The following is a 25,920-nucleotide window of genomic DNA, read 5'->3' as shown; positions in this document are numbered from 1 at the left end:
GAGAGGACCCAAAAGTCTCAAATGAGGCAAAATACCCCGAGGAACAAAAAGCGAGACGCCAATTGTTTTTTTTTGTTGTTGTTAGATCAAAAGGTCTAAGGTCCATCAGTGTCACATAAAATCATAAATTTTCATGCAATTGACCTGCAATTTTAAGAATTTGCATATTGTGTCACTGAATTGGTTCGCCAAGCAAAAGCTCGAAGCCGATTGATATATATATTTTTTTAAGATCGAAAGGTCACTGTTGCATGAAATCATCAATTTTCATCTGATTAATTAGAAATTTGAGGGGGGTTTGCATGTTGGGTCACGGAAGCATATTGCTTTTGAGGTCATAAGGTCAAGGTCGCCTAATAATCGTCAATTCCTTTGGAATTTTTTTTTAGCTGTTTTCGTCCTGTGTTGGATATATGCAAGAAGTCTGAACACAAAGCAGAGTTGACGGCCTTTGCATTTTCAGATGCTTTCTTCTTGAACTTGTGACAATGTGACAATATTCCCACTTACGCGTAACAGCTTATGGGGCACCGCTCAGACTGGACGAAGTCATCAACCTTTATAGCGGTGAGTAGAAACCAATTTCATAATCATATAAGACCAACAACCAACATTGGAAATGCAGGCAGATCCAGCTGGCGCCGACTCTCCCACTTTACCCCTGAAAAGAAATAAATTAACAAAGAACGGAAGAATCTACATTATCAATCAAACCTCTGCTTCCGCGCGTATTTCTGTATTTATTTACAATTGCTGATCCCGGAAGTTGCTTCAAGTGTGATTATATTTTTGGTTGCAATTTGCAGGACAATAAACAGGAACGAAGATAAACATCCGGTGAGGTCTTCTTCTTCCTCCCCCTCCTCCTCTTCCTATTCGGCTTCTTCTTCCTCTTCCGCCTCCTCCTCCTCCTCCTCAATTTTGATTGTATTGTAATTGTCAACGCTCGTTCTCGCGGGGAAACTTCTGAACAAAATCGTATGTTCAACGGTTCGTTCATTTTGCTTTGCTTATTTAATACCAAGGAAGCGCTGCAAACGTTGCTTTAAAGTTCAAAAACACTTTGTTGTTTCCGGGTTCTCATGTGTCATACTCTGTAGTCTGTTAATACCACTGAACTATAACACTACGTGGAACGGACAGTCTGCGAACACACACACAAAAGGCCCATAGGCAGTGAGTTTTACATGAAGCCACGGGATCGCAATGCATTATGGGATTTAGTCACGCAAAAAGCGTATTGCTTTTGTATCGCTGTGATTGAACGACGTACACATCTTGCAAGATTTATATAGAGATTTCTTTCATAATTGCACATTTGTTTGTTGTATTTGTATAACTACAGTTGAAAGTTCTTGCCTCACTCTCATCAGCTCATTTCTGAAATGCAACATATTTGTTACTGTATACACTGTACAGAAAATGTTCATGTACCTATCATGGACATTTATGCATGTTTACTCACTATTATATCTATGTATGTGTACATGTATGAAGTATATGATGCAATTTAAGCGCTTTGTTGTGTGTGCTACACTTCCTTTAATTTTTTTTGACATGTTTATTGTAATTTGCTTTGTGTGTGAATTATGGACAGTATGCCACAAAATTACCTAAACTCGACCTTGATAGCCATGTTTTGCCTTGTATTTTGTGCAAGTACAGTGTACATTACAGTATTAAAAAAAAAAACAATGACAACAAAACGCTTAAGTTAGGGTATATGTCAGGATACCAAGACCAGCAGGGATGAGGGTTGCATCATTAACCATACTCGGAAAATGAGAATACTTCAAAACCGATGTATTTACGTTTCATGATGTAATTTCACTGAAATATTAATATCAGAATGTTTGTATTAACAGCTTAGTAGTACATTTGTCATAATCAAAGTTTAAATTCATGTGAGAAGATGATACAAATGAACAGCACACAACAAAGGCAAGGTTACAATGGTCACACTTTTTTATAATGTACCAGTAATATCAATATATAAGAATTGTCATACAGCAACATGCATTTCAAATGATTGATATAAGTGCATAGTGTATATTTAATAAATGAAGTCATGTTTCTTATTGCTGAATTTCAATAAAGTTTACCATGAAATTCATACAAAGACAAAGACAAGTCAAGCAAAAATTACATCCCTACTTGTATTGATGTACATGTGTCTGATGCAGATTTGATATGTGTTTTCTGTAAAATGTTTGGTATGACATGCATGCACATTGTCTTGTGGGTATGATTTGATTGTGTCTTGTGTAAATGAATGTTTGTTGTCATGTGTATTTATCTGCCTTGGTAGTATAGTGGGAAGTATATTACAAATGGAAATTGTAATAGTAACATGTCAAGTAATATGTGCTAACATAAAATCATTAAAAAAAACATTAAAAATATATTGATTCAAATTCAATAAAACCTGCAAAATATAAGCAATAGATAGATAATTTATCAGCTCCCCAAAACGTACAAAACGGTTATCCCTAAGATGACAAATTTTGAAATAGACATTGTCACAACCGTACATGCCCAAATAGTCCAAGGCATAAATGTTAAATAATAAAAGATAAAACAATAAGGTATCAAATTCCATCTAATAAAATAGAAACATCTGTCAAAGAATTAAAATACTGAACACTATTACATCTGTTGAATGCCCAATAGCACTGAACATGTACTACACAAGAATGAACGCTCGAGACAAGCTGGTAATGGACACGGACTGTCATGAAAATGGTTGTTTTTTTTCTCCAGATGTGCAGGCCAAAATAAAACCAAATTTGTTCTATCTTTAGTCATGTGTGTAACATTGATAATCATGGATTCAATATTTTTAGTACGTTCTTGCGATGAAAATAATGGCAAAATTTATCTTGGAAAACGTACACCTACCCACAAAGGCTATGGGGGCATTCATTTTTCTGGGTGCATACGATAGGGGGCGCCATACATGTCGGTGGCTTCAGCGGATCACGGGCACCGTCCGTTCCACGTAGTGTTATAGTTCAGTGGTTAATACGGAGCGTCGGTGCTGCCGAAGGGGTTGTGGCAAGGGTTACCCTGGGTGGTTTGCCATTGCCTTCCCAGCAGTCCTTGGGGCAGGAATTTGTTCTTGGACCATGGTGTCTGCGATAGTTCGCCTTCTCTTCGCGAAGGACACCGTGGGATCTTTAACGTCCATCCCAGGGACGGCGCACGCATTGATGAATCACCTGTGAAACATCGGGAGGGCAGTTTACAGCTGGGTCGGGATTCGAACCCACCCTAGACAGCTTAAAGGCGAGTGTGCGTACTTCTCGTCTCGGCCATCCTCGGACAACCTCAACAGATGACCGGTCAGCCCACTCGGAACTATTGTGGCACCCACCGCCGGTGGCTCGGCCCCCGCGTCGAGGCCGCCCCCCTGCGGGCGGACCCCTGGCACCGCCCAGCCCCGCCGGCACGCCGCCCCCCGGTCCGGCACCCATCCCGGGTGCAGCCGGAGGCATCCCGGCTGGCATCCCTGCACCCCGGACTCTGCCAGTCGCCAGAGGGCGCTTCGGCCGGGTCATCCGTTTGCCCCGCAAACTGGCCCTCCAGGTGCGCGGGAATTCTGTGGGGGCGCGTGTGGCGGACACGAAAGCTCACTGGCGTGATGGCATCATTCCGCGCACCAAGTGGGCGGCGGCCACGCCCGAGAGGTAGGCGTGGCCTCGGGATATACACCGGGCGCGCAGCCCGGAGCGCTCCAGTGCTACAGTGGAGCTCTTGCAATAAAGACTCTTTTAACTTATCGCGTTGTCCGCTTCCTCCTTGCTAAACAAGTAGCGCGCGTAGCACCGCGCTTCATTGGTGACCCTCCGACGTTCTGGGGGTCCGACGACTATTGTTTATACTAGTCGGGGTACCCGGCATTGCCCGGTACTGTTCTAATCTGGTGCACAAAAGTAAAATAACCCAAACCTTTCCACAGTACTGTACGTCTTATGCATTTTTTTATTGTTATTTTTGCTTGTCTTGAATTATTGTGAGTATCCTATCTTGTTCATAGAACCTATTGATCACCCTATGTACATTTCGACCTAGGTGGCAATGATTGTGATGTTGAAGAACACTGGGCAAGAATACATGTGGAACCTTTACTTTTTATGAATGGGGTTCTGTTTCCAACAGATCATGACTGAAATAGAGACCTTCCCAGGGTGTCTGCAGTCACAGGGCCTGAGACGAGAAACGGTCCAAGCCGAAGTCACGGAGTTGGGTATTAAGAACGGTAAGGTGCTCCAAGCCTCCACCTCCTCAGTTATGGTATTTCCTTTTCATTCTAAGGCATCATACAAGGAAATACAATTAAACTTAGACATAGGGAGAGGCTATGTGGAGCATCATGTTTTTGCTTTACCTTAGTTCTCATGTATACATTCCTGTATTTCAGCTTTTCCTTGTAGCTCAGTCGAGCTCACCCCGGAATTAACGTAGTTTCTCTACATTGGACCCTCTTTATGATAGCTATTTGCTTGATATTCATACTTTAGGGTAAGGGGTAGCTGAAACTGGACACAATATTCTCAGTGAGACCTCACTATATTCATGTACTGTGGTATCACCACCAATTTTGATTTCGAACAAATCCTCCTGCAAACACACCATATAATACACCATAAAATCCTTATTACTTTTACCTGTAGCTGCCTAGGACTTTTTTTTCTTCTTTTTTTTTCTTTTTTTTGTATACAGAGTCGAGGCTCGTGAAAGAGCTAACATTTATGAAACAAACAAATCAAACAAACAAGTAAACAAAGTATATAAAAATGGGAGAGGTCGACAAGATGGGGAGAGAAGGGGAGGAAGCACACAAACACAACATTTGAGGGCAGGGACATCGGGAGATGTGTGGGAGGCAGAGGGCCTGGGGGGAGGCAGGATAGGTATAAAACGCAAGGACACCAAGGACTTCCAGGAAAGAAGTCAAAAGTCACCTCAAAAAAGTTGATTTGGGGTGAAATTAGCGGGGGTAGAAAAGATCAAGGTTTTGGATTGGGGAAGATAAGAGATGGTGGTGAACAGCCGTTTTAAAGACCTGGAGGGAGGAGTGGGATTGAAGAGAGTGAGGGAGTTTGTTCCAGGGGTGGGAGAAAAGAGGAATGAAGGAGTGAAGGTGAGCAGAGAGTCTTGATTTTGGCAGTTTAACCATAAGAGGGTTGCAGGCAGATCTTGTGCGACCTGCAGGAATATTTGGGGGACAGAGCCCAGAGAGAGCTGGGGGAGCAAGGCCGGAGAGGAGTCGGTAGAAGACGGAAAGACCACCAACCTGCCTGCGGTGAGTAAGTGAAAGGCCCTCGGAGGGGAGATTCCAATAATTCTGAAGGCTTTGGTTTCAACAGCGTGAAGACGAGCTAGGTGTGAGGCAGGAGCACCAGCCCAGAGGGGAGAGCAGTATTCCATTGAGCTGCAGATGAAAGCCTTGTATGTGGTGAGGAGCTCAGGTGTGCCAAGGAAGGACGGAAGGCCAAGGAGGAAGGACTTTTATGTGTGCTTGCAATTCCTCTGCCTGCTTTCATGTGTCTCCTCTACATTCTTGTATATATGGAGCAATGATGGCGGTTGAGGAAAGGGTTTTGAAAGATAGCTTTGTAGCAACCTTTCCGAGTGATGTTAGTTTGTGCTATCCCAGAGTGAAAACAAAATATATTCGACTGTGGTACAAGCAGAGGTTGCCGAAACCTCGAAAAAGCAGTTCTTCAAATTGTCATTTAATGTGCCCTGGAGACTAAAGATTGTGTTGCATTTTTGATTCTTATTTGGCCTATAGATGCCTGTATGCTCACCATATAGTTTGCTTTGAGTTATGTGTTGAATCAGCACTATCTCTTTCCCTTCTGCAGACAATGATAGAATCAGGAGCTGGTCCAACACTTGGAATGTGTCTTTTCAACCCCCAACAAATGGGCAAACCACATTTCTAAGTTGGCCTCCAAAGCCAGTTGCCGACTTGGTATCGTTTGTCAAAGTCCTTCCTTGGCACACCAGAACTCTAATCCACCTACAAGACCTTCATCCACAGCTTAACGGAGTACTGCTCTCCCCTTTGGGTTGGTGCCCTTTGCCTCACACCTTTCTCAGCTTTACGCCGTGGAAACGAATGCCTTCAAGATCATTGGAATCTCCCGTGATGAAGCTGAGTCTATAGGTCTATCATTAGGTCTATTGCAGACAGGTCGGTGATCTCTCTGTCTACTACCACCTCCTTTTGTTCTTACACCCTCTGCTCTTTCCATGCTTTCTCTCCAATGTTCCTTCAGGGAGCACGTGGTCCATCAGCAACCCCCTTCTGGTGAAACTCCCAAAATCCAAAATCATTGCTCACCTCCACTCATTCGTTCCTCCTTTTACCCACCTGTGCAACCAACTTCCACATTCTCTTCAAACTTATTCACCACCATCTCAGATCATCCCCCATCCAAAACTATGATCTCTTCTACCGCCATTGATGGTCCTATCCTCCCTCCACCCTGCCCCCAAACCCACCTCTTTCCAAATTTCCAGTTTTTCCTTCCTGAGAGTTTGCTTCTGTATCCATCTCTTCCACCCTGTGTGTCCTCACCTATCCATCAATTTTCTCCACATATCTTCGTTGTCCAGATCTCCCTCTATTTCGTTCCTCAACCCTCCTGTTGGTGTGTCTGTGTTTGTCTGTGTAGTGTTTCTTCCTACTTTTCCTTTTGTTCTATTTGTCCTGATCCGTTCTGTATTCCAAATCTTCCATAAGCACACTCGCCCTGTCCCTTTGAATGGACCAGCTGGCAAAGTCACTCAAACCTTTGGCCTCACCATCAGCCATGATTTTTCTTGGGCAGACCGTCTTTCCCAGGTGGCCTCCAAAGCCAGCCAATGACTGGACATCCTCCATCAGTCTTTCGTTGGCCAATCTGAACTTTTCATCCGCGAAGAGTAGGCGAGTTATCGCTGGCACCATGACCAAATTCCAAATTATTGCCCTAATCAGCAGAGGGCAACTGATCATAAGTGGCATGGCAGTGCCCTCAGCCAATGATTCTACGCTGCAGACTTGTACTGCATTGCAATGAATGAATATGAATGAATATTGTAATGAAGAAGAGGAAATCTGAACTTTTAACAACCTACAAGGCCAAGGCCTTCATTGCAGCTTGATAAAGTAGTACTCTTCCTTTTGGGCTGGTGCCCCTGCCTCGCACCTTGCCCATCTTGATGCCATGGAAAGCAAGGCCCTCAAAATCATTAGGATCTCCCGCAACAAAGCTGATGTCCAGGCCCATTACTCTCACATCACAGGTTGGTTACCTCTATTCTACCGCCTCTTGCACACTCTGCCCTCTCTGAGCTCTGCCCCTCACAGGTTTCTGCAGGGTGTACACAGTCTGTCAGTAACCCTCTTCTTGTTAAACTCCAAAAATCCAGGCTCAATGCTCACCTCCACTCATTTATTTTCCACTTTCCTCTCGCTTGTGGAACCAACTTCCCCAGTCTTTCAGTCCCATTCTTCCCTCCATGGCTTCAAGACAGCTGTTCACCACTATATCAGGTCATCTCCAGCCCATCCATCTTCATGATCACTTCTTCCCCAAATTACCCCATTCTCAAGCAAATTACTTTATTCCAGGTTGTTGAGATTTCCCCCCCCCCCCCGCCCCCCTCCATTTCCCACCCACCTCACCTCTTTTCGTTTGTTATTTGTCAATTGCTTTGTTTCTTTTATGTTTCATCCACACTTTCCCCTTCCTCTTCCTGCTATATTTCAGCTTGTGTGCAGCTTCTTCACCCTTGTGTTTTCTCCCCCTTCCCTTGATCTCACTCTCACTTCTACTCTGCTGTTGGTGTTTCCCCCTTTCCATTTTGTTCCCTTCCTTTCTGCTCAAACTCTTCCTTGAGCCTCAATGATGTATACAGGCATAAAAAAAAAAAATACACATTCACTGCATACCTGGTGTTGGCCTAATGGTTAGGGCAGTGGGCTTGGGATCCTAGAGTCCTGAGTTTGAATCCTGTTGAATTAATACCAGGTGGGGTTGACTCAGCCTGTCATCCTTCCGAGGTTGCGTAAATGAGTACCAGGGTACTGAGTTCTCTCTCAAGGAGGTTGGTGGCTGGATTTGCACTCCGGCTGCCATAAAAACACCTCATTCCGTAGCACACACAGTGGCGTGTGTTGGGATGCTGCTGAGGAGTCGTCCAAGGACGCAGCGATATGCTGATCCAGCGTACGCTCCCATATATATATATGGGACAGAGTCCCGTATTGAGGCAGAATTTTTCACACTTAGCTCCTCGCAGGAATTTGATTCCTGTTTATAAAAATTGAGTTAATCTTCAATGCACTTCTGCATATACACACATACACACGCATACATATACTTATGCTCACATTCGGGGTCTGCCTAGCAGGCACGTAAGACATCGGCCATTATAAAGCTCGCAGTGTTAGGTGTGGAAAAGTTCTGAGGAGATTACGGCTGGCTCAATAGCGCAGTGGGCTGTTGACGCGTAATCAATGGAGGTCCGTGGTTCGAGTCCCGTATGGAGTCAGAATTTTTCACACTTAGCCCCTCGCAGGAATTTGATTCCTGTTTATAAAAAAAAAAAAATATATATATATATATATATATATAATTACAGTACAGTTAACTATTAATCTTAATATGAATAAATATCCAATTGACCTGATTTATATGAAACAGAATTATAAACTTCCTGTCCCGACAAAAAAAATGAAACTGATTTGTGTGCAGGTGATATCTATTCTGTAAAAGTGGAATGCCTGCAAGACGACAATGATTCATGTGCTGCAGAAACTTTGAGATTTGCTTCTGTAAAGGAAGATGTGGATGATGTTCATACAAACAGTGTTGCCTGTTCAGAAAATGGTGAGCAGAAACGTGTTCTAATGAAGATCTTTCATTATTCTTGACTCAGACTCAGATTAGGCCTATATGAGCCTGTGTGCAATTTCCCAAATATTATGTCTGGAACTAGCTGTATCATGAGCATTTTGTATTATGGTATGACGATTGAGCCCTATTTCAAACCCTTTCATCAGATCTGGACTTGATAAGCTGCTGATCAGCAACATGACAAACCATCAGCAAGTCACATGTTCTCACATTGTCTCGCCACAAGAACCTTTGTCCACGTATATCATTTTGAATGACTTTTATCGTTGTGTCCCACTTTGTGACCACATTGTGAATGTGACAGCTGAAGTGGATGGTATCGACGGATAAGTCATCACAATTGATGTCCGATCCGGTGTTTTTTTTTTTTTACAAAGGCATTAGAATGGCGACAAACTGTAATGCTCTCCAATTTTTGTCACCTTTGCGTTTCTTTCACCCCATTGGCTTTTCCTCATGTTTTTTTACAACTTCATCATCTGCCATATTGCGTGTTGCCATGTATTACACATGCATGCCAGGTAAATAGTGTCACCTTCCAGAAACACATCGAAGCATGGTTAGAATCGTTTTGAACATATGTTTTTGTGATTCATGTGATCGTTTTCATGTCTCAATTTGTAACCAAAACATTCCTAAATTTAATAATATACGGTATGCTATAAATAAAAAAGTATTGGCATAAGCATTGTTAAAAAATGCAAATCACAGTAAACTGGATATTTGGTAATGCCAAATAATACCAAAAATTTGGTAATACCAAAAAGCTCAGGTCCAGGATTACTTACCTGCTTTAATTAATTAATCCCCGTATTTTACAGATGGTGGAATCATCTCGTTCTTAGTTTCACCCGAAGGGTTTGCAAGGCTATTTTAGTGTGTGTGTGTGTGTGTGTGTGTGTGTGTGTGTGTGTGTGTGTGTGTGTGTGTGTGTGTGTGTGTGTGTGTGTGTGTCAGTGTGTCAGTCACCATGTCTATATATTTTCACTTTAAAAAAAAAAAAGTCAGGAGACGACGATGGTTCACGAGCGAGCGGTATTCAATGACAAAGGATAGATTATCAAGTCTATCGTCATGATCATCGACGATTGATGCATCAAATCGGGACCATAATCAGTTATGAGGTTAGTTAGCTACAGAGTACCGAAATTTCAGGTTCGATTCCGACAACTTTGAAAATTTGACCTTTGTGACCTCCAAAGGTCAAAGGTCGAAGATTCGGAAATTTGTTGGAAAACTTGTATTTCATGATGTATGTGATAATATAAGATCATGTACGACATTTCACCCTATCAGGAAGCGAACAATGTAATAAAACCGTTTTAAAAATCGACTTTTCTAAATTTTGTGACCTTGTGACCTTGACCTTGGGGCGAAATTGAAAAATCGAGCTCCGTGGGGCTAGACACATGACATTGGCCTAACCAAATACCGAAACCTCTGTCAGATTCCACCAACTCCCTCGGAGAAGATTTAGCTTGAACTCGATTACCCCCTAAAAATACATCTTTTTCGGGCCTCGCTCCGCCCACAAAGGGCGCATTACGCCCACTCTAGGCAGGACACAACTAGATCATGATATCAACCTCCCACCCAAGTTTCATCAAGATCGGATGATATCATCGGGTAGTTACAGACAGACAGACAGACACACACCCATGACGAATATAGTGGTCACTCTGTTTGATAACTCGTGAACCAATATATTCTCTGCAACCGCTTGTCCGATCGATGCGAACCTTTAATTTATAGGAGGGACTCCCCATAGAGAATATTTTCTTGATAACGCTGACATCATAATGTCACATGGTAGGGCAGCGATATTGGATTAAAGGGAAAATTTGTACTACATCTGTGTGTCCATGTAATGAGGTTGGCCATATAATCTGGCTCGATTTTGCTGACAAGTTTGATTCCTCTTTTGATTTGGGTACTTGAGGGTGTGTGGAATATGGAATTGGATGCTATCCAATTTACAAATGAAGTTTTGGTACCTTATTTAGGCATTTGATGTAATTTAACTGATTACCCGATTATAGGGAATGCCTTATGACTTTTTTTTTTTTTTTTTTTTTTTTTTTTTTTTGTATACAAGATCGAGGCTCGTGAAAGAGCGAACATTAATCACACAGAAAGACAAACCGACACATAAAACATATAACATCGGGAGCGGTAGACAAGATGGGGAGAGAGGGGGAAGGACACAAACACAACATTTGAGAGCAGGGACCGAGAGACATGGAGACATCGAGAGATCTGAGAGAGGGCGAGGGCTTTGGGGGGGGGGGGGGGGTGGCATGGGAAGGGGGTGGTGGGAGAGGTATAAAACATATGGACACTGCCAGGACTTCCAGGAAAGAAGTTGGAATTTCAAACAAGGTGGATCTGGGGTGAATTAGCGGGGGTAGAAAAGATCAAGGTTTTGGATGGGGGAAGATAAGAGATGGTGGTGAACAGCTGTTTTAAAGACCTGGAGGGAGGAGTGGGATTGAAGGGAGTGAGGGAGTTTGTTCCAGAGGCGGGAGAAAAGAGGAATGAAAGAGTGAAGGTGAGCAGAGAGCCGAGATTTCGGCAGTTTAACCATCAGAGGGTTGCTGGCAGATCTTGTGCGACCTGTAGGAATATTTGGGGGACAGAGCACAGAGAGAGCTGGGGGTGCAAGGCCGGAGAGGAGTCGGTAGAAGACAGAAAGACCACCTACCTGCCTGCGGTGAGTGAGTGAAAGGCCCTCAGAGATAGCTTCATCGCGGGAGATTCCAATAATTCTGAAAGCTTTGGTTTCAACAGCGTGAAGCCGAGCTAGGTGTGAGGCAGGAGCACCGGCCATAGGGGAGAACAGTATTCCATTGAGCTGCGGATGAAAGCCTTGTATGTGGTGAGGAGCTCAGGTGTGCCGAGGAAGGACTTCGCACGACGGAGGATGCCCAGTCGGCGACTGGCTTTGGAGGCCAGCTTGGAAATGTGGTTTTCCCAAGAAAGATCATGGCAGATAGTGAGACCCAAAATCTTGAGCGACAGAACTTCTTGGAGAGGATTGTTGAGAAAGTAGATGGGAGGGTTGTCCAGTCGATCTTTTCGGAGAGACATAGTAAGAGTGTGAGATTTGTCAGGATTGAAAGACATGTTCCACTTGTTTGACCAGTCTGTGATTTTGTCCAGGTCTTCAGAGAGTGAGGAGGCAGCAGACTGCCGATCTGAGGGAAGAGGAATGGAGCGGCAGAGAGTGGAGTCATCAGCAAAGAGATAGAGAGGATTTTCGAGAGAGTCAGAGAGATCATTGATGAAGACCAGAAAAAGCACGGGGCCCAGAACACTGCCTTGGGGAACTCCAGCCTGGACAGGAAGAGGAGATGAGAGAAACCCATTCAGGGCCACACGTTGACGACGACTAGAGAGGAAGTCCGCCAGCCATGCGTGGAGATTTCCATGGATACCAAAGGAGGAGAGTTTGGTGAGCAGAGCGGGGTGCCAGACCGTGTCGAAGGCACGTGATATGTCGAGGGAGACAGCTCTAATTTCCTGTTTGGCATTGAGGACCTCCATCCATTGTTGAGACAGCAGAAGCAGCATGTCCAGAGTAGAGTGACCTGGTCTGAAACCAAATTGATGATCAGAGATCAAGCCATTGGAGAAGAGGAAAGATTTCATATCCGAAGCAATGATGGATTCCATGACTTTGCTGATAATTGGGAGAAGGCTGATTGGTCTGTAGTTGCTAGGATCTGTTTTTGCACCTTTTTTGTGCAAAGCGGTGATGTTGGCTGATTTCCAAGCAGATGGCAGTTGACCTTGAGCAAAAGAGAGGGTAAAGAGAACAGAGAGAGGGTGAGATAGAGCAGCAGAGCAGGATTTTAGGACCCGTGGGCTGATGCCGTCGGGTCCAGTTGCAGAATCAGAGTCGAGGGTTGACAGAAACTTTTCCACCTTGTCAGGAGGAAAGGACACGGAGTCCAGGAGCAGCAGGGTACGACTGGGTATGGTGGGTACAGAGAGGGATGGGTTTGGGACACAAGATTTAGAGGCAAACACAGAGTTGAGGCATTCAGCTTTTTCACGTGCGGAGTCAGCTGTGTAGCCGTTTGAGGTAAGGGAGGGGATGGAGGGGGAACAAACACCAGAAACGGATTTGACCAGACGCCACCAGGATTTGGAAGAGGGAGACAGATAAGAGAGTTCGGTCTTGAGAACGGAGAGATATTGTTTCCTGGCTCTCCTGAGGGTGGACACACACTTGTTTCGGGCTTTGTGAAAGGAAATGAGATTTCCTTCCATTGGATTTGCTTACCAGGAGACGAAGGCAAGTTGTTTCTGGGCAACAGCCTCACCACAAGATTCCGTGTACCATGGACGGGAGGAAGGGTATGACAACTGAAGACGAGATGGGATAAATCTGTGCATGAGAGAGAGCAATTTACTTTGGAAGAATTCCCAGGATGAGTTGATGTCAGAGGTGGTAGAGATGGGAGACCAGTCCAGATGATTGATGGCTGCTTGAAGACCGTGCCAGTTGGCCTGAGTGAAATGGCAGACTCGTCGACGCTGAGCAGGCTCCCTGAGGATGGTCAGAGAGATGTCCACTTTAACAAGGACATGATCAGATGATCCGATCGGAGCAGAAGAAGAGCAGCAGACATTTTCAGGGAAGTTATTCATAACCAAGTCCAGAAGAGAAGATGTTCCGTTGACTGAGATCCGGGTCGGGAAATTGACAGATTGTGTCAGTCCCAGTGAGTCGCAGAAGTCCTTTGCTGAAGAGCCATGGCTGGTGAGAGAGGTACCCACACCCAGCCAACTGGCATGGTGACAATTGAAATCACCACATATGAGGAAGAGAGAGTTGGGATGAGTAGATAGAAGTTGGTCCATATCATCAGACAGCGAGATGTAGATGGAGTCATCACTGTTTGGTGGACGGTACAACACACATATGAACAAGAGGTGGGAGCGAAGGGGAAGCCGTAGCCAGAGGTATTCCTGGGGGTGAGGTGGAGAGAGTGCAGTGCAGGGCGAGTGAGGAAGAGAGTTTTTGATAAAGATAGCAACCCCGCCTCCAGGACGAGGCTCAGGTCTATCATACCGGAGGAGGGAGTAGCCCGGGAGAGATACTATGGAATCAGAGACATCATAAAGGAGGAAAGTTTCTGTTAAGCAGATCACGTCTGGTTTGACAGAAGCAACCTGTATGGAGAGATCAGTTAAGTTTGAACGAAGGCCCCGGATGTTTGTGGTCCATACCGTTAATGAAGAGGAAGGGGGAGCATCAGATACAGAACAGGGGGGAGGAGGGGTAGGGTAAGATGTGGAAGAGGTGGAAGAGATAGGGAGAGCTGTTGAAGGTGTGTCAGAGATTTCAGAATAGCTCGGAGAAAGGGAAGGATGGGGTGGACAAAAGGTTTGATGGTGATTGGGTGAGCCACAATGAGGTGTTATTTGAGGAGGGGGAAGAGCGAGGCAGAAGGTTGGGGGAGATGGAGGTGAGAGTTTGAAGGGGGAAGAAGCGGGGAGGACGCTTTGAGGAGGGGGAGTGAGAGGGGGGAAATTGAGAAGCAATGAGGGTGGGGAGATTTGAAGGGGAGGGGTGAGGGGGGAGTTTGGGAGGGAAGGGACAAGGGGAGGGATTTGAAAGGGATGGGATATGGGGGAGATTTGGAGGGGAGGGGTGAGGCAGGAGTCTAGGAGGGGAGGGGCGAGGGGGCGTCTTGGCGGGGAGGGGTGAGGGGGTAGTTTAGGAGGGAGGGGGCAAGGGGGGAGATTTGAAAGGGATGGGTGATGGGGAAGATTTGGAGGGGAGGGGTGATGGGGAAGATTTGGAGGGGAGGGGTTATGGGGAAGATTTGGAGGGGAGGGGTGAGATTGGATTTTTGAAAGTGTACGATTTATGGGAAACGAACATTTATTGCAAAATGAGTTTCTTGTGACCTTCGAGTTAAAAATACGTTTAAGGACGCTGGATGGAGGATGGAGTGCAGGAGAGTTTAGGGAATGTAGAAAAAAGGCACTATAGGAGATGGATATTTTTTTGGGGATGAATTGATTTGGTGAGCAAGTCGAAAGCAGCCTTTTAAAGAAGAAGAAGAAAAAGGTGTTATAAAATATGACGGAATACATAACTTGAGGGGAAAGTGTAAACATTGAAGGTTAATGAGTGAAAACTATCTGGGGAAATGGGGGAGAAACACGTGGTCGAAGAACGAACGAACGAATAAGAATGAATAAACGAATGAGAACAGAGAAGGAAATGTTTTTTTTGTTTTTTTTTTGTTTTTTTTTTTAGTTGAGATTTACACAAGGAAGTAGGCTATGGGTGAAAAGCCTGGGAATACAGAGAACGAAAGTTATTGGATCACAAACGACGGACCGCTGAGAGAAAAACAAAGCCTCAATGTTGTACAGTGCACACTGTACAAGGCCTCAAGACACGACACGGCAAACAGACGATCAATTCATGAAAGATAAACACCGAGAAACAACCAAAGTTGCACACAATAACTTCACACACCGAAAGATAAATACAGTTTCAACAAAATACAATTGTGAACAGACTTAACTTCGAAAAACGTGGAGACCGTGTGGAGCTTCGAAAATCCCTCCCACCGTCTCCGAGATCTCGCGAGATTCGCCAAGTAACAGAAGAGTTACTTCTGAACTAATGGACATAGAAGGATGAATTTGGTGTCTAAATGTAGGTTTTTCGGTACGGGAATCAATTGGAACAAAAATCTTGTCATTTGGAACACTCCTTATTAGCATAAATCCAAGATGGCCACCCACAAACCCCCTGATACAGGAGATTTCTTATAACTACCAACTTGGTAGAAATGGAATAATGATTTGTGTGTCCCAATATCGGTTTTCAGGTTTGGGGAATTAAATTATGCAATAATCTTTTGCGATTGGAACATCTGTTATTTGTATAAATCCAATATGGCTGCCGTACAATACACCCGATGAATAGCCGATATGGGTAATCTCATAACTTTTGAAGTAAAGGATGTAGAAATATGGTTTAGGTATCTAATCAAAGGTTTTCCAGGTATGGGGGTTTGATTAAAGATAAGATTGTGTTGATTGGAGCATTATATATTGTCACAAATCCAATTATAGCTAACATATAACTCATAGCATAAACCATACCAAACCATACCATAGCATAAACCGATCGTGGGGTTGAAGGAAGAACCCATGGGGTGAAGTAGGGGTTGATGAATTGAGGTTTGGTGAAGCAGACTGATGTTGGATTGAGAGAAAGAGATTGTTGGAACAGACCGACGGTGGATTGAGAGAAATATAGTTGGAACTGGGGAGACATCACACCAGAAATACATAGACTATTCTGACAATGCATTTTCCCATACCCGAACCCCTAGACAATACGAAAAGGTCTACCTTTCACACAGACTATAGAAATAACTGTCTGGGGATTCTTATTACCCAGGGGGGCAAGAGTGGTCAACCAGACACGGTCTGCTATAAAAGGTTGTTGTATATGGTTGGATTCCTTAGACCCCCAGCAACAACTTCCAGGTGGACAACCTTTCCAACAGGCTACTGTAACTGTGCAATTCAAGATGGCGTCCAAGATGGTCGCCATATTTTTAAATCTCCATATTGTCGTCAATTGTTATCTTATTTTCATGTGTAATACTTTGTTTCTCTGGTTTTCAAGGTCAGGGAATCTATTTATGATGGTTTCAGAGTGATATGATGTGTTTTATGCCATTTGTCTCATAAAAATCATGTGGGCAGAAATCTCCAAAACTGTGTGATCTGTAGTGGTGTGGCCATTGTGTAGTGTGCATGTAGTCTAGCATATCAGAAGTTTGCATGTAGTGTAGCATACCAATAGCTTGCATGTAGGCCTACTCTAGTTGCTAGTATGCATAACATGGTGGTGGTTTTGCTGTTGCAGGTGATTGCATGAGAGGTACGATGATGACCCAGGCAGAGAAATGGGTGGTGGAAGGAAGCTTGTCACTGAAAAAGGAACCCAAGATGAGACGCCAGGACACTGACATTGACTACACAAAGTGCATAATATGTCAAGGACTTGGTGCAAAGGGACTATATAATATTACAACTACAGACAAACTAGTTTTGGCCATGAAGGCTCGACAAGATGAGACATTTGAGAGACTCAAATATGATTTGGCTACTGGTACATGGCTGACAGACAAAATGCCCAAATGGCACAGTAAATGTAGAAACTGGTACACGAATGAAAAGAGTTACAAACTTGCTGAAAAGAAGAACATTCGAAGCAGTGATGCTGAAGACTTGAACCAGCCTGGGTGCAGTACCTCTTCCCAGCATTCAAGGTTAACCAGGACCAACACACCAACATTTGATGCGAAGAATGCATGCCTCATCTGCAACAAACGGTGGATGCGTGGCAAAGAGCCAACATGCAGAGTATCTACAGAAAACAGTCAGCAAAACATCATAGATAAGGCAAAGCAACGAAACAGAGAGGACATTCTCCTCAGACTGGTTGGTAAAGGGCATGACATGGTGGCCAATGATATATCATACCACAAGCCATGCATGGCTTCATTCAAAGCACATCGTGTCCCCACTGGGAAATCAACAACACAAAACTTGTATGATGTTGCATTTGAGCGACTCCTAGAACAGCTACAGACCCCCCTTTTCCATGACATGTGTGGGTACTTGGTGAAGTCACTGCGGGACCAATACAGGGCCATTTTACGAGAGCTAGGAGTAAAAACAGCAGACTCGTACCAATCTATCACCCTCAAATTGAGGCTGCAACAGAAGTATGGCAAGCGAATTTCCATCCTCGATCAAACATGTGGATCAGGATTCATTTGCGCATCAACCATACGCCTTGGTGATGCACTGGAGAAACTGAGGCACCTAGAAGCAGCGCAACATGAGGATGAAAAGCATCGTACACTTCGGCATGCAGCAAAGATACTCCGAGCAGATTGCAAGCAATGCAAAAGACAATGCCGAAATGAACAGTCAACAGAGATTTCTTTTGCAGCTGCTGCCAGACTTATTCCTGATTCCCTGTTCAATTTCACAGCTATGCTGCTCAGTGAGACACCAACAAAACTGCAGGAATCTGGGAGAGTACTGGTCAACCAGCCAACAATAGAGAAAGCCCTCATCGCATCACAGCAATTGCTGCAGCATATTGCTGGTGTACCCACCCCATTGGCAATAGCCACGGCCTACCACGGCCTACCATAGCCACGAACATACATTCCTTCTACATCTTCAGCGTGCAGCTCTTGCAACTATTATAGATAAGACTGCACATGTGGCCAAGCCTCAGCTTCCCCCATTTGTGGATTATGGTTGGGCTCTGGAGGATGGGAAACTAGTTCCAGTCCTGTCAACTCAATCAGCCTGGCCACAGACAATTACAAAGGCTGTTGCATGTGGCTGCACCAAAGGCTGCAACAGGAACTGTTCCTGTGCCAGGAAGAACGTGGCCTGTTACATTGTATGTCGTTGCCAGGGATCAGCCACCAAGTGCAGCCGAGTGAAATACATTGCAGCATTTGACAGCAGTGACAGCAGTGACAGCAGTGACAGCAGTGACTCAAACAGTGACAATTAACTGTATACCATCAGCTGTTCACATTGACACATGTATTGCAGCATTATATTGAGTGGTAGACCTGTTCATAGGATGCAACATTGTGGCGTGTATCACTGACATGAATTTTACAAATATTTGCCTCAGCCATTTGGCTTGCATTCCAAACTGTGAAGCACATGCAGTAGTTCATTTCTCATGTAATCTGTTCTTGGTAACTAGTACCTTTCTGTACCATTATTGTTCTTACAACAACAGTAAACTACTGTGTATTGTGATTGTAGATTTTCTGTGTCATGGTCGCCTTAAAATAATATATTAACATGTAATAAATATTAGGCCTAGTACATGGTATAAAACACATCATATCACTCTGAAATCATCATAAATAGATTCCCTGACCTTGAAAACTAGAGAAACAAAGTATTACACATGAAAATAAGATAACAATTGACGACAATATGGAGATTTAAAAATATGGCGACCATCTTGGACGCCATCTTGAATTGCACAGTTACAGTAGCCTGTTGGAAAGGTTGTCCACCTGGAAGTTGTTGCTGGGGGTCTAAGGAATCCAACCATATACAACAAACTTTTATAGCAGACCGTGTCTGTTTTCACAAAAAATGGGGGTATATGTGGGGATGGGGATGGGGATGCGCCCTGGGTATATGGTTTACATGGATGCACTCCCCTGGGGTACATTTTCCATAACCGCAACAATATTTTCGCTTTAGATTTTTTTCTCTGCAATTGCTTATCTGATTGATGCGAAACTTTAAACAAAGGAGGGACTCCCCATGGAGAATATTTTATTGATAACTCTTACATCCTAGGTCACATGGTATGGCAGCCATATGGGATTAAAGGGAAAAATTTGGACATCTCCAAAACCACTTAACGAAAAAAATTGAAACTTAGCATGTCATCACCTCCCCATTGGGTATATAATGTGATCACGAAAATGTCATCAGTGAAGAGGTATTCCAACCATAATTGGTTGAATCAAAATCATTATCCAAAAAAATATGAAACTTCATACATCTAATCTGGTATGAGGGAACAATTAAATTCATGATATTATTGGTCACGTACCAATATTGGCCATATTGAATTGAAAATAAAAATGTTAAATATTCTTCCCCAGAACCGTTTAACAAATCGATGCGAGATTTCGTGCATACTGTATGATGGACGAGCTAGCATAGGGCATAAAGTTTGAATTTTTAAAAATATCCATCTTCATTGATGCAATTTAGATTTGATGTGCACAAAAGTAGTTGTTAACTATGTTAATAATAATAATAATAATAATAATACATTTATTTTATATAGCGCTTTTCAAGAAGCCCAAAGTCGCTTTGACAGAGTACAAAAAACAAGTGCAAAAAGACAAAAATCAATAGGTAAATAATCAAAGCAAAAGGAAGGAGAAGGAGAAGAGATAGTCAGGGGTTAAATGCTGTGGGTTAAATGTTGAATGCAGTGTTGAACAGGTCGGTCTTGAGTGATGTTTTGAATGTGGTGAGTGAGGAGGAGTCTCTGATGGTGTGAGGTAGTGAGTTCCAGAGGGTGGGAGCAGCGATGGAGAAGGCCCTGTCCCCCCAGGATCTGAATTTGGTCCGGATTGGGGGGGGGGGGGGATCAGGAGGTTGGTACCAGCAGAGCGGAGGTTGCGGGTTGGAGTGTGTCTGGAGAGGAGGTCAGCCAGGTAGGATGGGGCCAGGTTATGGAGGGCTTTGTAGGTCAAGAGGAGGATTTTGTACTGGATTCTCTGGGGGATGGGGAGCCAGTGAAGCTTGTAAAGGACGGGGGTGATGTGGTCACGGGTCCGGGAATGGGTGAGTAGACGGGCAGCGGAGTTCTGAATGTATTGGAGTTTATTGGTGATTGTTGAGGGTGAACCATAAAGGAGGCTATTGCAGTAGTCCAGACGGGAAGTGATGAAGGCGTGGATGAGGGTTTCTGCAGCCACGGAGGAGAGGGATGGACGGAGACGGGCGATGTTTTTCAGGTGAAAGAAGGCTGTCTTTGTGATCTGTTTAGTGTATTTGTCGAAGGAGAGGGTTTGGTCAAAGATGATGCCAAGATTCCGGATGTGAGGGGAGGTGGATACTGGGAAACCGTCGATGTTGAGGGCAAAGTTATGGGTGGATTTGGTGAGCGTTTTTGGGCCAATGATGATTATTTCAGATTTATCATAGTTAAGTTTGAGGAAGTTGATTTGAAGCCAGGATTTTATTTCAGTGATGCAGTTTGTCAGGATAGAGTGGGTGGCGGTGGAGATGGACTTGGTGGAGATGAAAAGCTGGATGTCATCGGCGAAGCAGTGGAATTGGAGACCATGACGGCGGATTAAGTGACCAAGGGGGGACAGGTACAGGATGAAGAGGAGGGGGCCAAGAACTGAACCTTGGGGGACACCTTGGGGGAAGGGAGCAGTGGGGGATTTGCAGTTATTGATGGAGATGAACTGGCATCTGTCAGAGAGGTATGATTTGATCCAAGACAGGGCAGTGCCGGTAATGTTAAAGGTGGTTTCAAGTCGGGTGAGGAGGATGGTGTGATTGATGGTGTCAAAGGCGGCGCTGAGGTCGAGGAGGATGAGAATGTTGAGGTTGCCAGCGTCAGAGGAGAGGAGAAGGTCGTTGGTGATTTTGAGGAGAGCAGTTTCAGTACTGTGGTTGGAGCGGAATCCGGATTGGAATGTTTCATACAGGTTATTGGCAGAGAGGTGATGTTTGAGTTGAGTGGCTACAGCGCGTTCCAAAACTTTTGACAGAAAGGGTAGGTTGGAGATGGGTCTGAAGTTATTTAGGGTGTCAGGGTTGAGTCAAGGTTTTTTCAGAATGGGGGTAACAGCAGCAATTTTGAGGGATGGTGGGACGATGCCTGTAGACAGGGAGGAGTTTATTGTTGCAGTGATAAGTGGAGAGAGAGCAGGAAGGGAGGCCTTGACAAAGCTGGAGGGGATGGGGTCAAGAGTGCAGGTGTCAGTTTTCATTCCTATGAGGAGTTCAGAGAGGTCAGTAGGGGAGACTGGGGAGAACTGAGACAGGGGTTGGCAGGATGAGGGGGGGCGGGTGCGGTGGTGGTTAAGCTGTTGAAGATGTTGTCAATTTTGCATTGGAAGAATGAAAGGAAGGAGATGCAGTTGTCTACTGTGAATGACTGGGTGGTGGTGTTCATGGGGCTGAGGAGTTTGTTTATTGTAGAGAAGAGTGCTTTTGGGTTTCAGAGTGGATAATTTGAGAGTAGTAGGCGGAGCGGGCGCGGGAGAGGGCATCTTTGTAGTGTTGTAGGTGGTCCTTGTAGGCTTGGGAGTGAATTGTGAGACCTGTTTTATTGCGGAGTCTTTCAAGTTGGCAAGCACGAGTTTTCATCAGGCGGAGTTCAGGGGTAAACCAGGGAGCAGAATGGGTGAAAGAAACTGTTTTGGTTTTTATAGGCGCAAGCTGGTCAAGGCAAGAGGAGAGAGTGTGGTTGTCGTAGTCAGTGAGGTCAGAAGGGGTGTGGAGGTCAACGAAGGGAGAAGTGGACATTTTTTCAGAGAGGGTGGATGAGAATGAGGTAGGTGGAAGATCGTTTAGCTTACGGAAGTTGATAGTGCGACAATGCCTTGGTGCTGGGGTGGGGATGTTGATGGTCATAGTGATGGCTAAGTGGTCAGAGAGGGTGAGGTCGGAGCCAGAGAGATGGTGCAAAATTAATCCAGTAGAGCAGACAAGGTCCAGAATGTGACCACGGGTATGGGTAGGAAAGTTGACATGTTGAGTGAGGTTAAAGCAGGTGAGTAAATCGGTGAAGTCAGTGGTTATTGTGGAGTCAGTGGAGTCCATGTGGATGTTGAAATCACCGAGGAGGAGGATTGAGGGGGAGAGGGAACAGAGCTGGGTCAGAAAGTAGGAGAAGTCAGACAGGAATGATGGGTGTGGTTTGGGAGGGCGGTAGACGACAGCCATGACTGACTGTGTGTGACCAGAGAGTTTAAAAGCCAGGTGTTCAAATGATGGAGCAGATGATATGGAGATGAGGCTGGTCTTGATGTCTTGTCGGTGAATTACGGCAATTCCACCACCTCGGCCCTCCGAGCGTGGTTTATTGATGTAAGAATATCCTTTGGGTGTAGTGAGGTTGAGTGAGAAGTAGTCCAGAGGTTGTTGCCAGGTTTCAGTGAGACAGAGAAAGTCCAGTTTATTATCCAGAATGTAGTCGTTCAGGATGAGGCTTTTGTTGTTGAGGGACCGGGTATTGAACAGGGTGAGCTCGATGTTGTTTTGTACGGTGGGGATGAACTCAGGTGATTTAGCCAGGGTTTGCAGACAGGAGGTGCGATCGTGTGCGTTGCTGTGACCAGGTGCCCTGGGACGATGAGTGGGAGTGCGCTGAGCCGACCAGAGTACGGGAATGGAGTGACCTGTTTGTAAGTAAACAAACTTACGACCGGAGCCTCTATGAATGTATCTGGGTCGTTGCAGGAGTCCGTGGTACTTGATTGCAGAGATGCATGATGGGGTGGAGTGAGTATTGAGCAGAAGAAGCCTTGCGGCGGAGTACCTCAGAGCCATGCCAGGCAGGAGCGAAGGGACGAGTACGAGGCCAAGGTCGAGGAGGCAAAGCGGCAAACACAGCGGCAAACGACCGCAGCCGCTAATCAAGACCACAGCGGCAAACAGCCACCGCCGCAAACAACGGCCACAAACAACGGGAGCGGGCCTGAGGAAACAGTGGAGGAGCCAGGCAGGCGAAGCCAGGAGCAGAGCCGGGACCGAGCAGAGGGCAGACCCAACGGTCAAAAATCCGCCACGACCACCAGAAAAGCAAACTATGTACAATGGCCCAGTCGGAGAAGTGGCGAACAAGTAACGCCAGCGTCCTGTCCGGACCGGACCGGAAGCGGAAGTTTGTAATTTAATAATTAATAAACAATCAATAAAGCTACTTGAAATACAATTTATGCGATATAATATGGTACATGGATGATTTGTGTATATGGGCCATAAAGACAGTGGAGCATAATAGTAGCGTGTTCAGTTAATGGTATTTTTTTGTTCAGAATGAGTGGGCTTGCCCTCCACTTAGTGCCGTTCTAGTTTTTGTAATACATTTTCAGGACCAAATAAATATCCATTTATATTGGAGCCGATTTCTATTTTGCAGCATTGTAAACCTCAGGGCCTTGCAAGTGTGTGACATTGAGTTATGTGCAGGTGATATCTGTCTTGTAAAAGTGGAAAACACACAAGACGATGACGATTCTCCAGCCTTAGAAACTTTGAAATGTGTTTCTGTTAAGGAAGATCCAGATGATGATCATACTACAAATTGCAGTTTTTCGTATTCTGCAACTGGTGAGCAAAAACATACAAAAATATTTAATTGATCTTGTTGAGGATAAATACGTTTCTTCAAATTGTGTTAAATATTTTGTTGGTTACTTCATGTTCTATGTTTTCACAGAACAATCAGGAAGTAATTTTGGACAAATATCATCCAGGCACTGTTTGGCGGTGAACAAGATTGGTGTCTTGAAACAATCACAAGATCAAGATTCATTACCTTTACAACACCAATCTAGCTCCCATCAACACGATGCAAAGGTTGAGATAAAACTTTCAAAATGCAAAAGGGTTCTCAAAAGGCATAAATGTAATGTCTGTGGTAAGGCTTTTCCTTCACCGAGCAGCATGAAAACACACATGATGACCCATACGGGAGAGCGCCCGCACAAGTGCTCTATCTGTGGTCAGAGTTTGTCTCAAAAACGTAATTTGAACTTGCATATGAGAGCCCATACAGGAGAGCGCCCATATGAGTGCTCTGTTTGTCGTAAAAATTTCTCTCAAAAACGTAATTTCAACTTGCATATGAGGGTCCATACAGGAGAATGCCCATACAAGTGTTCTGTTTGTGGTAAAGATTTCTCTCAAACAGGTAATTTGAAATTACATATGAGGGTGCATACAGGAGAGCGCCCATATAAGTGCTCTGTTTGTTGTAAAGGTTTCTCTCAAAAACGTCATTTGAACTTGCATATGAGGGTCCATACAGGAGAGCGTCCATACAAGTGCTCTGTCTGTGGTAAATATTTCTCTCAAAAACGTAATTTGAACTTGCATATGAGGGTCCATACAGGAGAGCGCCCATGTAAGTGCTCTGTTTGTGGTAAAGATTTCTCGCTTACAGGTAATTTGAAATTACATATGAGGGTCCATACAGGAGAGCACCCATATAAGTGCACTGTTTGTGATAAAGAATTTTCTCTGAAAGGAAATTTGAAATTGCACATGAGAGTCCATACAGGAGAGCACCCATACAAGTGCTCTGTTTGCGGTAAAAGTTTCTCAATAAAAGGCTATTTGAAATTGCATATGAGGATCCACACAGGAGAGCTTCCATTCAGGTGCTCTGTTTGTGGTAAAAAATTCTCTCAAAAGGGAAGTCTGAATTGGCATAGGAAGATCCATATGGGAGAACATCCATACAAATGCTTTGACTGTGGGAAGAGTTTTCTTTATAAAAACACCTTAGATGTACATAAATTAACCCATATGGGTGAACGTCCGCACAAGTGCTCTGTTTGTGGTAAAGGTTTCCCCCAAAAAGTGAATTTGAAATTGCATACGAGGGTCCACACCGGAGAGCGTCCTTACAAGTGCTCTGTTTGTGATAAGAATCTCAGGTATAAAAAGACCTTGAAAGCACACATGAAGACCCACACGGGAGAGCGCCCATACAAGTGCTCTGTTTGTGATAAATGCTTCGCTCGCAAAGGTAATTTGAAAATGCATATGAGGATCCACACACGAGAGTACCCATACAAGTGTGGTTTCTGTGGTAAAGGATTGTCTGGAAAGAAAAGTCTGAAATTGCATATGAAGATCCACACAGCAGAGTAGCCATAAAAGTCCTCCATTTGTGAAAAGGATTCTACTTGTAAAAAGAGCTTGAACATCCATCAGACCATCAGCACCAGAGAGCGCCTGTAAAACTGATTTGTCTGTGGGAAAGGTTTCTCATCTAGGGTACTTGAAATTGCACATCAGGGCCCACATAGTGAAGAGCGTCCTTACAAGTTATCGATATGTGATTTGTGGGTTGGTCACAGCAGGACACATGAACAAAAAATATTCAGTGCAACAGAGAATTTCCTTTAAAGTGTTCTCTTTTTGTGTTTGTTTTTCTTTTTTATGTCTCACCAATCTTTGACTCTGCTGCATTCCTCTAATTGTATATATTTTGTCACTATCTTGTAATCATGTGTATAAAGTTAGCATCATGTGTATAAAGTGCTTTATTGAGCCACTCTTCCTCGAAAATAAAGTTGCAATGCATTCTAAAATGGAGATCTCTGAGCATGCGTCTCTTCTCCATTTCCCATTGCTATTTGAGCTGGCTATCTTGTGTTGTAGCTGCTGTTTTGTTTCCATAATTGCAAAA

At 44.3% G+C, this 25,920-nt stretch overlaps 1 protein-coding gene across 7 annotated transcripts; it reads left to right on the top strand.

The window, feature by feature from the left end:
* The first annotated feature begins 866 nt into the window (after positions 1–866).
* On the top strand, positions 867–25,877 carry LOC137429448 (uncharacterized). Of its 7 annotated transcripts, none has more exons than XM_078780513.1 (5): positions 867–978; positions 4,159–4,258; positions 8,754–8,888; positions 23,691–23,831; positions 23,941–25,877. In XM_078780513.1, exons 2-5 carry the CDS (start codon positions 4,162–4,164, stop codon positions 25,377–25,379), a joined length of 1,812 nt encoding a protein of 603 aa, XP_078636639.1. In that variant the 5' UTR covers positions 867–978; positions 4,159–4,161; the 3' UTR covers positions 25,380–25,877. The 7 variants fall into 7 exon arrangements, with proteins under 7 accessions (XP_078636639.1, XP_078636643.1, XP_078636638.1 ...); XM_078780512.1 differs by having other exon boundaries at positions 880–990; XM_078780514.1 differs by lacking the exon at positions 867–978 and adding an exon at positions 3,016–3,686.
* Positions 25,878–25,920: the final 43 nt, after the last annotated feature.

The sequence above is a fragment of the Myxine glutinosa genome, chromosome 6, assembly GCF_964187855.1.
Source record: "Myxine glutinosa chromosome 6, kmMyxGlut1.1, whole genome shotgun sequence".
In the NCBI taxonomy this organism is placed as follows: domain Eukaryota; kingdom Metazoa; phylum Chordata; class Myxini; order Myxiniformes; family Myxinidae; genus Myxine; species Myxine glutinosa.
This window is presented reverse-complemented; position numbering and strand designations above follow the sequence as displayed.